A 17,840-nucleotide genomic window follows, 5' to 3' on the forward strand; every position below is an offset into this window, starting at 1 on the left:
TTCAACTAAGGCTTATATTTTCTACTTAATCCATTTAATCTATCATTCCAAACATAAAAATGTGAAAATAAAGTGTATTTCATTCTCTCAGCAGCTCTGAGGCTCAGGAGACAGAAGGGTTTTTTTTGACACTGGAAGAATATGTGCTCCTTTTTTTGAAATGCCCACTGAAAGATCCATTCTGAGCTGTAACCAACAGGCCCAGAGGACTTGTGCTCAAACTCCCAACTTATCTTTCAGACAAGTGAACTACGTGCCAGTGAAGGTTTAGTTTCGAGTGCAGCATTCCCAATCCATGCACTTCAATGCAGCTGCAGCTGAATGCAAGGAGCTCATTCAGATTTATTGCAAGAGCCAAAGCAGCATCCAGGGTTAGATACTCTGGCTGTACCAGAACCTAATGCTCACCCCAGTTCCACATCCTGCAGTGCCATCAGTGCAGGGCAGTGCACATGGAGAAGGCTTTGCTGTTGCAGGGGAGGCAGGATTGCCCAATGTCCTTTCCCACACACAGCCACTTGCCACTCTGTTCTTTTGCTGCAGGCAGCACCTTGGGACTTTTCCTCTTGCTCCTCCTACTGCTACTGACTTCCACATCAGATTCCCACTCCTTTTCCCCACTTCACTTGCTGCTTTCTAACTGGATTCTCCCGAACTTGAATTCTTTGGGCTGGTAGTTCTTCCTCTGATCACAACTCTCACCTGCAGCTTGGTCTTGGCAGCTCAGTGGATACCTCAGAGCCTCGTTGGACTGGAGGCTCTTGAGCTTCTTGAGATGAACCTGAAGCATCTGACTTGTTCTGTATCCTGTGATAGGGCTCTGACCCCACGGGCATAAATCCCCACACCCTGCAATCATCCCTGTCTCTCCCAGTGCTCTCTACAAGGACAGCCACCCTTTGTTTATTCACACCAACAGAGAAGCCCAACAAGCTGATGTACATTCCCTTAACTAAGCATTCAAGTGGTATTAAACACTTTCTCTTACTATGAGACCTTACAGGAACTGTCCTTGCAAGAAGTCAATCTCTATCAAAGGAACATGTTTAGAAAAGCAAACTCCCCTGCCACAAGATGAAAAAAAAGACTTCTTAGCCACAGATATAAAATAGCCAGAGAAAAAATAGTTGGAAAAGCAGCACAGCACACTTTTACACTGAATGTGTCTGAACAGAACTGCAAAGGTCAGCCCAGGTACATCTGTGGCAGGTGGTTGGAATTTCCAAAGGCCTGGGTGAGGACACACCAGCTTGCTCAGGTAATATCTAATTTTGCATTTAATTTTCTAACTTTGCTTAAAACAGCAAACACAACTCTGTTTTTGTAGGACACTTATAGACTTTTCTTAGATTCTTAGAATGCTTTGTAAAAACAAACAAGTTAAAGAATTTGAGTGCCCTTCTCCAGTTCTCCAGTGCACGTTTGTGCCTGTGTCACTGATGTCAGCCCCCAGGTAAAATGTCCATTTGTATTCATGTCCATTATTGCTTAAACAAAGCTGTGTGGAGAATGCCAGCACAGCTGGAAGTGATGGCCAGGGAACAACATCTTCCAAACAGAACAGCCAGCAGAGCTCATAAACGGCTGCACAGAGGAGACACCTGGCACAGCTCTCACACTGACACTCAAATATCAAGCTGAACCCTCAGCTGTGCTGTGGAACCACCTGCTCTGGACTATTTCCACATTGACTTGGAAGTGGCAAAACTCTTTCTAAATAATGCATGTCTAATGCAGTGCATATTCTTCTGCAACAGAAAGGTAAAGTGTAACAGGTAATCTGTTTTCTGGCCAGGTTTTGAAGCAAACAGGGGGCTCCAGAGGTCAGAACAAGCCCAGAGTTTGGCCTCGGGTCTCTCCATTTATTACAAGTCTTATGAATAGTTTCTTTAACATTTGCACACAGGTCACTACAAAAGATGATTTTTTTATTAAAAAAAAGCCAGAAAGTAAGAACTGGATCAGCAGCTTCCAGCAGGACTCAGATCCCTGCCAGAATCCAGCTACATTTATTTTCCCTATTACCCAACACAACCTCACAGCAACTTGAAACAAAGAACTGCAACAGATATTATAAAAAGCAATCATATCAAGTGTGAATCTTGCAAAAGGCCACCTAGCCCCTAGCTGCACGATCTAAAATTATGAGTGAAATCCAAAATTCCTTTCTTCTTCTTCATCACATTTTTCCTGCTGAAATACTACACTCAGCCTGGTGTCCTCAGCTCGTGCCCAGGGCAGACCTACAGCACTGCTCTTACTCATACAGTTTGACCTGCAAATGATGTCAAAAGGCCCTGGACAGCATCATGTGTCTAAGTTACAAATTTTGGGTTGCAAACATGCTGACTGCACATGTCAGCCACAACCTACTCCTGCACATTTTCAAGTGTTCCCACTGTATAAAAGAAAACAAATTCTCCGAGTCCAGAAACGGCCACACACAGACATTGGGCCATTCAGCACAGCACAGGCCAATGTCTTAAGCTTTTTAATAAATTCTAAATGTAAGCAGTTCTTGGCATTGAAAAGAGCAATTACATTTTCGAGTTTTCTCATATCACAATTGTGATAAATTAGCAGGCCCCAGATGACTGCAGCCCAGTTTCTTATGCTATGCTTTGTGGATGGAAAAATGAAGTGAACTCATTGCTCTGGCACTCAGGGGAAAGTGAGTGCCTGTATCTCACACTTGGGAATGCTGCTGCACAGACAGGATGCTGACTCACATCTGCTGAGGTGGGGCAGGGCAGGACAGCAGCTCAAACACTTTCCTTTGTTCACTAAAATCTCTGCAAGTTTCAGGGCAATCAAACAGAAGTTTATCTCCACATTTATTCTGTCTAGGCAGATTTTATCACTGCATCTCTATCAATGGGCCATGGAAAGAAAAATTCTGATGAATAACACCTTCTCTTTCGAAAGAGGCAATCTGTGGCAGTGTTGTGGCTCAATCAGCAAAGGAGAGGAAATAAATATCACCAAAAGGATCACTTGGAGTTTTTCATTTTTTGGTTCAGAAGACACTGCAGCTGAATCTCCATGGGCCACCTCAAGAGCACCAGCATTGTTCTGGATGGTATGGACAGTCATTTAACTTTCTAGGACAACAGAGCACAGAGCTGACATATTTTCTGTCTGCACCCATTCACTCAGCTCATTTACTACAAATCTACTCTCTTGAACTTCATTTTCAAACACAGCATGGGCAGAACACCAGAACTGGTTCTGACTCAACAGCACCCAGGTCCTACAGAGATCAGCAGTGTCCAGGGATGGATGGGATGGGGAGCAGCTCCCCATGTACATGTGGAGGATGTACATGTGGGGGATGTACATGTGGGGGATGTACATGTGGGGGATGTACATGTGGGGGATGTACATGTGGGGGATGTACATGTGGGGGATGTACATGATCCGACCCTGGGAGGCCTCAGCTGGTACCAGCACAGTAATGGCACTGTTTGACTGAGCTCATGGTCTGCAGGGTCTTATTTTCCTCCACTGGAGTCAAAGGGAAAAATTTAGATAAAACCAGATGTCATTTCAGCTCTGCTATTTTGCTTTGTGAGATTTCACCAAACCCAAACCATGTTGCAGTGAGATATTTCTTTAGTGATACTTCTAATACCTGGAATAAGTGACTGATGCACTTTGGGGGATTATTTGGCACTATCCTCCCTCACCAGTGGCCAGCAGGTTTCCTCTAAAAACTTTTACTTCAGAACATCAAAAACTCTGCTAAAAGGTATGGGCATGTTGAATATACCACATAAACAGAAGACCTTTCTGTAAGACTGAACTCACTGGTTTACATTTCGTCGTTGTTTTACCAATGTCTAGATAGAACGAATTTATTGTAGATCTGTTTGAATTCTGCCAGTCATGGGGAAAAAAGGTATCCCATGAGACCTCAACAAAAGGTTGCAAGTGGCTTAATTATTCACAACCTACTTTGACAAAATTATTTAACAAGTACTTGAGGCACAGAAAGTCTCAGTGAAAGGGAATAACTCTGAAAAAGAGAGACACTTCAGCAGTTGTCTTTGCCACAAAAGAATGAAAAGGAAACCTAACATAAGCTCTGTTAGTGCTGTTCTACTTAGTTTCCTCTGTTTAGGCTCACATACATCAGCTAATCTATACACAAGGCACAAGAGAGCATTGTACAGAAATTAAACAGCCTCTTGTCCTATACAGCAAAAAGCCAATGTTCACAAAGGACATGCTAAGGCCTGAGATGAATTCCTACAGAAACACTAAACAGCATAAAAAGGAAACACAGCCAAGACATTTATTACAAAAGGAACAAGCCAGGACTGTAACAAGTTATTTGCATTATACAACCTCTGGGTTGCAGGATTGCTAACTGCAAACTGGTTTGACATCACCTGCAGCCATTCCTGCACATTCCCCTTCCTGGGCTGTGGGATATATTTAAACCCCCTGCACTTAAATCAGCTCCACTCAAAGCCCAGCAAAGGGCTGGACAATGTCTTTGTCCAGTACAGTTTTTGCAGATAGATCTGAGCCCAAATAAACACATCCCAGTATTTTCCACAGATCCTGAAGAGGTACATAGATGGCCAACCAACCTCAGAGGAAAGAACCTCAACAGTGGGAATGAATGCTGAAATATTTAGATATTATATAGAGCAGAACTCTGTCCTAGATCTTTGTCTAAAACAAACATACAGCTGTTGTTTAGGCAGTAAAATAAGTTTTACCCATTTCACACACAATCACCAAAACAGAATGGATGACTGATTCTGGGAGTTTCCCTGGCTGAGGAACAGCTGGATAATAATTTCTGGGGCCAAAGCAGCCTGCTCTGATGGCAACCCCCCCTCTGTTTATATAGGCACTGTTTCTATAGGGGATACCCAGAGATCAGACTCCAGCAGGACTCATTTCCACAGCACTGCTCTAAAGGACACACCTGCCTGCTCTGATGAGACCCACAGAGCAGGGACACACCTTGGTGTTCAGATACCAGGAGTCCTTTATCCTGCAGAGAGTAAAGTCCCCCAAACCCTTGGTTCTGACGTGCCTGGTTTTTTTGAAGTTGCCACCTCAACCACAAAACAGCTTCCATGTGGATTTATAACCTGTTATCTCCCTCGATGTCTTAAAACAAAATGAACAGGTCGTGCCACTCTTTACTATTCTAAGATAACTTACACTGCTTATTTCCACTTTCCACACACAGTGTAAACTAATGGCTAAGAAAATGGGAGCTGCTTGGATATAGAGTTTGTTCATTATGGGTGTTATGTCTCTGGCTCAAAAAATACTTTGATATTTCTCAGAAATATCTTTAAACTTGTTCTTGCAGAAGAATTTCCCTGTGTAGCTCTTTACACCACTATCCACAGGAAAAAACAGTTCTTGTCCAGATGATTCAGAATTTTCATTTAGGTAAAACCCCATGTATATTCTAGAGAGCACACATTGTAGCACATTTTCTGAATTAGCAGATGAAAATATCCTTTCACAAACCATTCAAAGTGCAAGGAAACAGTCCCTGGAAAGGGGTCATAACACTACTTCTTAATTTTCCACAGGAATACTTCCCTTGTGAGATTCTTTAGGGGGGAAGATTCAGTATCACAACCATTAAGAGATTCTCACCTTTAAAGCCACCTTCCCAAAACAGGTTCTGGACAACAAACTAATAAGCAGAGATCAGCTCAATCCTACAAACATCCAGGTCCATGAATAAGTTCCCCTATTATTTGTTCAGAGAGTTGAAAATCATCTCTCTGATGAAATGTTTCCATTTACCCTAAAACCAAAACCCAGCAAACTGATTATTTTTGCTGGAAGAAAGTGAAAAAACGACATGAACTTGACTTTCCTGCCTGGAAAAGCTTTTGTACTGCCTGGGACATTGCAATTTCCTTTTGCAGTAATTAACAGCTTGAGTGTTCAAACGTGTAAATTTGTACTATCCTGCAGGTCTGATTTGACAGGTTTAGTTTTGCCCTACAATCAGAGCTGCAAAAAATTATGAAGTCTAGACAAAACTCTACATATACACACAGCCTCTTCTGCCAAACATGATGGCATGTACACCTCCCTCACAAGAGGATTTCTGTAAATAAAAGCAAACCATAAATGATTCAAAATCACAACTGACCCTACCTCAGTAAGGTATTTCTCCAGTTAAATTAAGAAATCTTTTGAAAGGAAGCCTCATTGCTTGTTAGGGTGGGGAAATATTTTACGTTTTAGAGCAAGTCAACCATGTGCTTTGTTGGCACTGATGGAAGACTTAGCATTTCTTACTGATGAGAAACTATTTGGCTTTTAAATTTCTCCCTTTCCTGACATGTAGGCAAAAAACTTGTCAGCTGCAGCTCCACCCAGCTGTTGCCTCTCTGGCCTGAACAAGCCTGGAAGGTGTGGCACCCCCTCTGTGTCCCAGAGCAGGACAAGGACAGGATCACAGCCCTGGGAGTACCACCAAGGAATGCTCTCAGAGCTGGAGTTTGTGCTCCCTGCACTCCTGATGGTTCCAGCAGAGCAGAGAGAGGCCTCCCAACAGCCTGGACTCTCACAGTGCCCTGAGCCTGAAGTACTGCAAACTCATTTCACAAACGAGTTTCTAGGACTTTCTTTGACCCCAAATTAATACAAGATACATCAGCATTTAGTTCAAAACCCAGGAGAAAAGTGTTCAAACCACCCCTATGCAGCTGTCTGGAGAGCTGAAAGGAAGAAGAAACGTCCAGTCCAATAATCCAGTAGAAATCCATGATTCAGAGCCTGGTCCCCAATCTCTGCCACAGAAGCTGACACTTCATTCTCAGTGGCAGAAAAGTAGTAGAATTTGAAGTACTGATGAGCCAAGAAAGAGAAAAAGTGGACACTTTCAGTGATAACTTCAACAACTCATGGCTACAAACTCAAAAGCACATTCAAAGCACACATTTACAGGGTTCAAACTCCAGCTGGGTCAAGATTTCATCAGAGAGGTCTGAGAAATCCAACACCTCCTAAAACAGGTATCCTTGAGAAAGGATCTGAAAACATTGGTCTGGAGACAGAGTATTTTTGTGTTTTCCTGCAGGCCAGCCTTCTGTCCTGCAGGGGAGCTGAGCCCAGCCCTGCCCTCACCTTTGGTCTTGATGGCCGTCTCCAGCGCCGCCGCGTCCCGGTCGGCATCGAAGTTGGAGTAGGCCTTCACTGTGGCATAAGCACTTGGTGGGAGAGAATGCTGGAAGGAAAAGGAGGAAAAGAACTTCCAAGTTAAATTGTGTAATGTGTAATTGCTGCAGTTAATAAAACACGGGGCTCTCAGTTAACTGGTATTCGGCCAAATGTTTAAATACAAGAACGGGAAAACAGAATTCTACAAAGAGCCACCAACTCTGTTCTCCTGAAGTGTGTTGTCCAGAAATCCACTCACAGCCATGCTTATCATAACACAGAATACAGACAAATAGATATTTTATTGCAGCAAAAACCTACCACGTTCCAAGTTTACTCACTAAACCTCAATATTCTAAAACCTGGAGTTTTCTGGCTAGATCTGAAGGAAAATGGCTACAGAAAGCTAATGCAAAGGAAATGAAAGTCTGAAGTATTTTAGATTTGAAGCCTATACTTTACTTTGGATTACAGGCTACAAACAATGATTAAAAAAAAGTAGAGGGAGATGGAAGATTAATGAGTAAGTCAGAACAAGTTTTGTGCCCTATCTCACGGACTTTAAAGACAACACAAACAAAATCTTTTCAAGCCTATAGTTCTAGAAAGCAAAAGTTACTCACAATGTCTTTTTCAAACTCTTTACTTGCAGATACTTGGTTTAAGCAGCATGAGGATAACAAAACCAAATGACATTTCAAACTACCTCTGCTAAGAGTAAGAGTACTTGCAGGTAACTTCACTGAGTAAACAGATGCAACAGTTTAGAAGTTACCAGATTGTAGCAGTGTTTATTATGGCCCTCTCCTGAGGATTACAGCTTCAAACAGAGGATCACCAGAATAAAGATTCAAATCTCTTCAGCTGCTTCAGTGTAAGCCAACAGTTTAGCCTGTTATCACCTCCCATGGGCAGGTTCAACCAAACCACAGATTTTCATACAAATAGCTGAGAAATCTTCACAAATCCCACTCAGCTGAGTTCAGTTTAGAGATCCAAACCTCTGGCAGAAAGGTGTAGTGACCAACACCTGACACTGCCCCCGCTGTTTCCTAAGTGAATGAACAGCTAAGCTTTCTTGGCAAAGAGCCCCAGAACTCCTGTTCCTGTCCCTAACTCCAACAGAAGGCTGTGTTCATGAACAGGACTAAGCTATCTTAATATCCCTGGAGAATCTTTTTACTTGCAAATTTTTAAGAGGACAACCTTTAACTAAAAATATTCCATGGTTTCTGACTAGGTTTGTCTCTCTCCTGCAGAGGTCAGGCTGTCCTGGACAGATTCCTCTGGTAGCAACCACTGTGCCCTCTTGAGACAGTCTGTTTTGTGCTGTGGGGATGGGGAGTCAAAAAGCACTGATAAACTGAGCCATTCTCTTTTGTCTCTTACCATCAGCTCACTCCAGCAAAGTGGCCCCAGCTTGGCCCAGAGCCACACCACAGAACACAGACTGGCCTTTCAGCAGAGCAGGTTGGTAACAGAAACAGTACCTGGAGATGTGCAAGGAGCCTTGGAGACCTCTGTGTGCCTGACAGACCCCTCACCCAAGGCACACCTCTCATGGCACTGCTAACTAACCACACACTGCTAACTAACCACGCACTGCTAACTAACCACGCACTGCTAACTAACCACGCACTGCTAACTAACCACGCACTGCTAACTAACCACGCACTGCTAACTAACCATACACTGCTAACTAACCACACACTGCTAACTAACCACACTGCAGACCCTGAAGCAAGTCACCAGGCAGAGCTGGGCACCTCTCCTCCCACCCACTCTGAGTATTTTCTGAGTGATTTGGATGGAGTATTTTACTGTAAAGATGATGCCATACACTAACAAAATACAGTGTATTTGCAGTTGGCAGCCACCTTTCACTGTGCCCCTCCACCCAATGCATGCAACAAGTTAGATTCACTTTCCCTGACACCTGACACAGGTCTTAGCAGGGTGATTGCCTATGAAAAACAGCCATTTAAATTCCAGACAATACAGACTCAAATTACTAATTTAGTAATCTAATACCATAGTACTGGTACTGGATGTTTTCAGACAGGAGCTTTCCCAGCTGACTTTCCATTTAGTTCAACATAAAATTCTCTACAATGTGGCAGTAGAAGTCCAGCTGGAGTGTAACTGCACCACAGCCTGGGCCAAACTAAAGCAGAGAATGCTTCCTCCCCATGTATCTATGTCCTTCAGAGGTCCTCCAACTGTTTTACCTCCTATGAGCTTGACTAATTCTATTGGGAAGAATAAAATTTGATGGAGAAGCTAATATCACAAACAGGAAAGCTGAAGAGGCTCAATTTCTTTTATAAACACCAGGACCCTTTCAGAACACCTACATCTCAGGATTCTGAGAATCTTTCTCTACTCTTGGCCACAGATGTAGAAACTGCAAGCACAGATCAACCTCAGCTCAGCTCCATCCTCTCCTTAAGGGAAGGGAGGTTGAAGAAAGCAGGGCAGTTTCTTCCCCCTGACCCAAATCAACCTCTGTACCAGTGATGCAGAGCACACAAGTTCCTTATGGCACAGGACAGGACTTGGCTTCAGCCAAGACCTTTCTATAACATTAAGACTAAAAACTTGGAGTTTTTAAGAGAGAAATGGGTGGTTCAAACCCTATGTTTAATGTCAGTTAACTTGCTGAATCACTGCTTGGGGAAACTGGTCCAATGCTTTATGCATGCCAGCTGCTCAGGGAGTCCAGCTTAGGACCTGCACAACAAACCAGCTGCCTGACACTTCTTACAGGATTTCTGGGGCAGCATTTCTGAGGAAAATGCTGGCATGGAACACTTTCAAATTTCACTTTTTCAACTATTTGCAAGCATTAAGGAATAAACATTTCTGCCCTTGAGAATAGATTACTTAAATATTATTCTGCAAGTAATTCTCCATTGAAGAGCCAGGAAAGCTGAAACCTGACTGCTTTTGCACTACAAAACCAGTTCTACCACTCACCTCTAGGGCAGTGGCCAGTTCATTGCAACAGCTCTTTCACAAACACTGTCTGTGATCATTCATTGCACAACAAGTAACAAAAACTGGCCAAAAAATGTGCTGGTACCGAGCTCAGAGCTGGAGTTACCAGCCCTAAGATTTACAAGTACAGCAAGTTTAAAGGCAACATGATGAAATAATGCACAGATAGGATTCACTTCCCCTTCAGTGCCAATCACAGAAACATAAAATCATGGCATGATATGCTGATACCACACTGGTAACCTACCTTCTAATGCTGCAGCTTAAGAAATCAAACAAAGACTGTGGCTTTCTGGCATTTCAATAAAACCATAAACCAAGTGCAGATGTGGTGGAAAACACACAATCAAAACTAAAACAGAAAACAAGAAAATAAGTTTGAGAAAAGTCTTTTTCAAGAAATAGTTTGATTTTGGTGATAACCATTACAGGAATAAAATCTCCAATATTTTTATTCTTATTAAGTAATGTTCTCCATTTTTAATTTTAAAAAAATAGAAATTCAGAGGGTATCAGCAAAACCAAACATATTTCCATCTGCTCTTATCATCCTTAACTCACTTGTTCCTCATTAAATCCAGTCACCTCATATAACTGTCCTATGGTTTACAGCTGTTTTGTGGTTTTCAGTCAATGGAAGTTTAAGCAGAGGAGATGTGTGGAATTTTATGAACTGTATAGCTCAGGACAATTGTTGGCACAGAGTCCTGTAAAAGAAACAAGATGCGACATTTAAGTAAAACAAACTTTTCTTGTTTAGATAATAATACTTACATCCCCTTCAAGGCTGAGCTTGCTTAAAATTTCGTGAACAGTAGACATCTTGAAAGGATGCTGGAAGGAGAGAAAAAGAGACAAAGTAGACTTAAATATATTTACAGTTACATTTGTGTTACAGAGTCTTGGAACACTGCAGTACTTAGTGACACCATCCCATGGATCTGCCAATCCCAAGCAAGACAGCAGATCTAAAGAGTTTCCAAGCCACACCACCATTAATAATGCAACAGTGAGAGGTCTTCACTCTATTGTACAGTAAAAATTCCTTAAATAAGCATTTCTTCTGCATTTTAAATACTTAAACTTGTGAACTGGAGAATCTCTATCGCAGAAACAGAATTGACTAAACCCACAAATCTTCCCAGAAAAATGGTGCAGAAACATTACAGCTTGGGCCAGCTCAAAGCCAACAGGCAGCAACAAGTCAGACACTCAGTCCCTGAGGCTCTCATGGAACACAGTGGGACTATTTATTGTCACACAGGCATTTTACACAAATGTTTGTATCTGTTTGATCCTTAACCCTGGATGCACCATCCTGTGGTTTTGTAGTGGCTCCCCAGTACAAACACCAGTTAGTAACACGATTGTCAGACACCAGGTAATAAGGATTCCCTAATGGCAGCTCCAAAAATAAGAGCCAGTGAGGCAAGAGAATCATTGCCAGAACCCACAGAACATCTCGCTAACGTGCATGAAAAACCAGAGCAAAGCCCAGCCTGAGACAGATCAGACATGCTGCAGAAATGAACTCTGATGGGATATGTTCATGATACAACACCTTGTCTTGTTTAAACTCTGCTTTCTGGTCAGGGAAGTTTGCCAGAGCTGTATCACTGTTTTACTGGAAGGGTCTCTTGACTACAGAAAGGTTTTCCAAAGGTTATGAGCCAGGGGCAATATTTCAGAGGCTTGATGCTTTCCCAAAGCTCTGCTCTCAAATTTCTCTGTGAAAAGGACAGGCATTACCACTCACACAACCATCCAGTGCTCCAGGATGGCACCTGCAGCAAACATTACTTTGCCTGTTGGAATTCAGCCTTGTTTCCCAGGATCTCCATAGTCCAGGTGCAGAGAGCACTGTTCTACAGGGAAAAGAGCTGGGCTTCAGGAGAGTGGAAGAGAAGGGCAGCAGGACCTCAAACCCAGTGACTCTGCACTGATACCTGAGCCTGGTACCAACCCTGCACAATGCCCAGCTGGCTGCCATCCCTTCCCTGCCACACTGTCCCTGCTCCCCAGTCCAGCTCCCTGGCACCTGCCCTCCCACCACCTCCCAGCACTGTGCAGCCAGTCCTGGCCATGTCCTTCCAGCTGGCCTTCAGGTTGATTTTTATCTTCCATCAGTCCCTCTCCTGATGGTATGGGGGCTTTCTCAGGCCACCCAGGCAAATTTCCCAGACCAATCTCCTCCTCTCCATTCAATGATCAATCTGAAATTAAGAGCTTGGAGAACCAGAAAGAAGTTTGAAATAGTTTCTTAATAATGGAGATCTGGTTAAAATTCTAGAACGAGTGTTTATTTTTTATTTTAGCTCCTGTAAATCAAGAAAAAGGCAGAGAAATCTTTTACTTTTGGTAGATATAGCAAGTGCTATAAGCATAAAACCCATCTACACAATTACACAGCTCTTGCAGTGTAACTGCTGTAATCACACCTTTCCTCACTCAGAATACAGAAAGAAACCCTTTCATCTACTGAAACAATCCAGGTTTAAGTAACTAAAGCAACTTAACTTCAAACAGAAATTAAGATTCAAGGGGATGAAAAATAAGACAGAGAACAAAAATCACAGTCATGCATCAATGTTTTTGAGAATAAATCTTTTTTCAGACCAAAAATCCAACCCAAGCCTTTAAAGACAGGCTGCAGAAGTTGTAATAAGCTGCTACCTGCTGTTGGCACTATTAATCATGCTGGTTAGAGGGGACTGATATACTACTGCATTATGAAAGTCTTGATGTTTACTCTTAATAAAATGAAGAGCCTAAGCAGAGAAACCTTTGCACTCTGACAGTATTTCAGCCAACTCCAAAGATGGGTGACTGAAGTCCTTTGGTTTTTCTTGTCACAAAGAAAACACCAGTGAGAGTGAAGCAAAGCAACTGCAGTATAATCTTTCACATTAAGAAGAAATAGAATCACTGAGCAGCTTTTAGTAAGGCTTCTGTTTCTAAACCCATTAAAAACCACACTGAATCAGGGTTGTTGGAACAAAAACTTGGTCAGAGTCCAGGAACAGGCCTAACACACCCTCACGTAGAGCTGGAACTGGGAGGTTCATATCACCACACACAGCAATGCCAGAGCAGCCCACTGCCCAGGAGCAGAGAGTGGCAAAGGGGAAATGGGAGCTTTGGCAAGAATCTTTGGAGAGAAAGATCTTTACTCAGAGAACAAACACCTCTCTTGTCTCATCCTGCTCTGTAAGGCACTCAGATTGGAGAACAGGCTCTCACTGTTCCCTGATGGACTGATTCTATCTGATATACTTTGGACAAGTTCTGGATGGGTTTGAACATGTAAATAGAAAATACCTGCACTAACTTGTTCTTCCTCATGCTGGAGAAGAACCAAACTTTACCTTCCAGCTGTAAACTAATACTTCACTACCCTAAGGCAAGTTTCTACAACCAGTTTCTAAACCCACATTATGCAATCCTGAATTACAACGATATTCTGCTAAAAGAAATGGCATGTTTTGGCCTCGACCCCCACAGAAGGCACTGGTTTGCAGGTCTGTTATTACACTGGCCCAGTGTCTATTCACTCCCTTATCCCCATAACTGTGGGGTAACAGAAGAATGTATGTTTAAAAGCAGTCCCGTGTCTCGATTCCCAGGGGCAGCTCCCAGACATCACAGCAGAAAAGCCCCCATGGGATCCGTGGAGAACACTTTCAGGTATGCACAAACAACAGCATTGCTCAAGGAGCAGAGTTAGCATTTTAAGAAGCCCTTATTATAACTAGACAGAGATTTGACCAAAGGGTGTTCCCAGGGATCTGAGCCAAGGAAACGGCATCCCCGGAATGAGGGAATGGAAACTCCTTCACTGGGAGCACATTTGTGCTGGGTTTCCAAAAACTAGGGCAAGGTCTACCACGAGAGGAGATGAGAGAGAGCAAGGAAGATCCACAATATCTGTTGTAAATGAAATAAGGACTCAAAATCATCCATTTATATACAGTGCTAACCAAAAGTACAAATAAGCCAGGCTTGTATTCCACCAAATCATCCAATAACGTTTAGCAAATCATTTAAAGTCACTTTTTGGAGGGGAAAAATCAGTTTTAAAGGAAAGAATTTCAAAACCCATTAAAACTACGCTACCACAAATATACTTTAGCCATTCTCTTCCACAGAGACTGCTAACAAGACCCGAGATGTTCCATTCCAGGGAGCTATTATGCACATACGAAATTCAGGATTTCTGTTTCTTCAAATACAAGTTATTCTTATTTCTGAAACTTTACAGAAAAACCTGGTTTGCTTTCTTTTTTTTTAATCCAGGCAAACCATACCAAATGTAAGCTAATGGAAGTACACTCCCTGGGGCTGCTTATCACAGATATCTCCACCAACAGCAGGCAAACACGGGGATGAATCACCCAGGGGCACAGACCTTCCAAGAGTTTTTCACTCTTGACCTGTGTGTCGGGGTCTGCACATCTCTTTGCAGACACAGCATACGAATATGAGCACAAGAAGTAAGGTTAAATAGAACTAGAGCTGCCCTGTGTAAGCACACAACTCACTTCCGCGTGACTATCCTGAAATCATTTCACTTCTCTTTCAGTTAAAATACACGGTAACATCCCTTTGCCTACCACCTCTCCTCACTCGAGGAGGAAGTGGTGTCCGAGCTGACTCACAATCCAGCGAGACCTCAGCAGTTCTGCTCACGGCCAGGGCAGGGGGGGGAGAGCCGCGCCCAAGGCTGGCTCAGCGAGCGGGACCCGCCCGGGGCTCGGTGGGGGAGCGGACAGGCAAAGCTCGGGGCAGGGCTGTCCGTGCCAGGGGTCCCTGTGCCCCCCGGCAGCGCTGCCCGCGCCAGGGTCCCCGCTGCCCGACCCAGCGGCACATCCGCAGCCGCACCCTGGGCAGGAGGGAAGGGAAGGGGCCGCGGGAGTCATTCCAGCCTCGCTCCAGCTGAACGAGCACCGCCCTCAGCGGCCGGCACCGCTGGGAAGCGAATGGACAGCACCACGGGCAATCCAGCCGAGCCCTCGTGCACCTCAGCGAGGAGCAGGAATGAGTATCTGCGGAAGTTTCACCAAGTTTGGGGCCGGTCCCTCTTTCCTGAGCGCGGCCGCCACACCCAGCGCCGGTGCGGGGCTCACGGAGCGCCCGGGGACAGCCCCGCCCTGGGCCCCGCAGTCCCACCGTGGGACCGGGCACGGAAAAGCCCGGGGCGGGCAGGGCCGGGGGCAGCGAGCAGAGCGAGGGTGCGGGAGGGCGGCGGCCGCACCGGCCCCGGCCCCTGCCCCTGCCCCGCACCGGCCCCTGCCCCTGCCCCGCACCGCTCCTCCCGACCCCGCCCGCACCCGGCCCGGCCGCTCCCGCCGGGGCTCACCTGGCTGGGGCTGGGCGGCTCCGGCTCTGCAGCGGCTCCGACGCTCTGGTAGCGGCTCTGGCAGCGGCTGTGAGGCCCGCGGCCGCCCGGGCGGGGTTTTGTAGGGCCGGGCGGCCCCTCCCGCCCCGGCGCTGACTCACCGGCCGCGCCCCGAGCGGCACCGGGACAGGGGCAGGGGCGCGGTGGGCACGGGCTGGGCAGGAGCGGCCCCTCCCTGCGGCCCCCCGGGGCCCTGTCCCCATCCCCGGGGGGCTCTGGGGATGCGGAGGAGGCACCGGGAGCAGCGCCCCGGGGTGCAGGGTCGGGGCTCAGCCCTCGGCCCCCCTTCTCCAGCTGCCTGGGGCCGCCCGCCTTTCCGATGGAGCCGCCGGTGCCCCCGGAGGAGGTACCCCCGTACCCCGCCCCTAACCCTCCCCTGCGGTACTGGGGCAGCGGGGGTGTGGCAGCCCGGGCTCTGGGTTCCCCGCAGCAGGGTGACAGGGGCAGCACCCGAGCCCCGCTGTGCAGCGCCCGGCCGGGCCCGCACGGCCCGGACCCCGCACGGCCCCGACCCCGCACGGCCCCGACCCCGCACGGCCCCGCCGGGCGCTCCCTGCCACCCTCAGAACGGCTCCTCCCGCCCTGGGCTCATCCACGGCCAAGCCAGACCGAGCCCTCGGGCACGGCCAAGCCCCCTTCCCCCAGCAGGGCTCAGGGTGCAGTCCCAGCCGGGAGAGGGCTCGGTGACGTCCGCCCCCAGCAATAAACCCTGGGAGACACAGCCGAGTCTCACTGAATCACGCTCAGATAACCCCAACGGGCCACCACACCCAGCACCGGGCAGGAAGTCAAAGCTTCTGCCAGTCTGAGCAGTGAAAAAGAAATTTCTGAAGCCCAGGTCTTACACCTGTAACAAAAGCAAGATTTAGTTAAGTATTTGCAGATCTTCAGTTGGATCACTTGAGGTGACTCTTTCAGCCCAACAGTGGTGATCGATCTCAAATACTTCAGAAAAAAGGAAGCACTCCCTACTCCCACAGCATGCAGTTATTCCTGTAATTTCAGTGTGGTTTTCTAAAGCCCCTGCAGGTGAACAGATTCAGGTAGTCCTTTCAAGACTATGTTGTCACACAGTGGTTTTGATTCTGCACGGAGATATCTGTTTCTGGTAGAAGGCTTTCTTTGTAGGCATAGACAGAGATGTCTTCTGGCAGATGCAGGGAGTAAAAAAGTTTTAGGCTTATGCAGGTACATAGAAACAATGGTAGCAAAAGCTGGCAAACACAAAAGAGACAAGAACATGGGCTGACAGACAATGCAATTGCTGGGATGAAACAAGATCAGTGATACAAAAAGGCAGAAATACTGAGAAATATTACACGACTTCAAACATGGAGGTAACAGAGTGGACACATGAGCTGGTCATTGCAGAAGGTGAAAATAATGTTAACAGGCCTTTTCATGTGAAACAAAACTGGTATGAAGGAGAGAGCCATAGGAAAAGGCACATGATGGAGCAGTGCTTTGTCAGAGAACACTGGTGCCAGGATTGCACTAGTTTGACACATTAGCTTTCTTTTTGTCAAGGCCACCGTCGTTATTTCTCTGTGTATTAATGAACCTGTCTTTCAAAATTAATTCCCGGTTATCCCACTTCAACTAGTGTCTGTCACTAACAGTTAAACAGATTATTTCCCCCCGCTTTTCAGATTTCTTAGAAAAAAAAAATAAATCACTGACAACTTGGAAATGTGATTCACAGATAAAAAATTCTTAAAATCCTAGAAGTAACAGCCACTCTGCATTGCAATATTCATTAGGGGCTTTAAACAGGGATAAGCAGCTCAGCAGAGGCCAGAGAGCCAATTTGCCCACTAATGGCTGCACAATCCCTCAGGGGCAGTTTTTTTAACCCCCAACTCTTGTCAAGCATTATTAAAACAAAAGCAGAAAACCATAACTACAACATCCTCAGCCAAAGAAAGTGTTTTCACATATGCAATGTACTGCCAACATGCAATATATGTATGTTGCACTCCTGTATACAATCTGCTGAGTCACATATTAATGAATTGAGAGGAACATATTCATTCTCTTAACTGAACATCCATTTGCCTTTCAGTCCTCTACCTCAGCCTGTTCCAATGGCACTACTATTCCCACTTCCTGAGAAATGTTTTTTTTTTAATAATTCAATACCTAAAATATGAAGTAGCTCATCCACCATCATTAATTTTGGCTAATTAGATCTTCATATGAACAGTTTGCAAAAACTTGGATATCAAGTGAGCTATTATTATAGCCAACAGCTTCAGAAATGTTGTCTCTAACATCCAACTTAATCATCAGTTATTCA

General features: G+C 45.3%; 1 protein-coding gene across 2 annotated transcripts in view; it reads right to left on the bottom strand.

Annotated features, from left to right (window-relative positions):
- The window catches only part of ANXA2 (annexin A2), a 38,011-nt gene that overhangs the window by 12,145 nt on the left and 8,026 nt on the right, over positions 1-17,840 (bottom strand). The window contains exons 1-3 of one of the 2 annotated variants that reach the window (XM_051770530.1): positions 15,506-15,681; positions 10,924-10,983; positions 7,120-7,219 (exon numbers count right to left, since the gene is read on the bottom strand). In XM_051770530.1, coding sequence (XP_051626490.1) covers positions 7,120-7,219; positions 10,924-10,971 — 148 coding nt within the window. In that variant the 5' untranslated portion in view covers positions 10,972-10,983; positions 15,506-15,681. Of the gene's footprint in view, positions 1-7,119; positions 7,220-10,923; positions 10,984-15,505; positions 15,682-17,840 lie in introns of those variants that run through there. The other variant, XM_051770529.1, reaches the window with a different exon arrangement.

Source organism: Manacus candei, unplaced genomic scaffold (assembly GCF_025592945.1).
Source record: "Manacus candei isolate 608988 ecotype Guabito, Panama unplaced genomic scaffold, ASM2559294v1 h1tg000119l, whole genome shotgun sequence".
NCBI classification, from domain to species: domain Eukaryota; kingdom Metazoa; phylum Chordata; class Aves; order Passeriformes; family Pipridae; genus Manacus; species Manacus candei.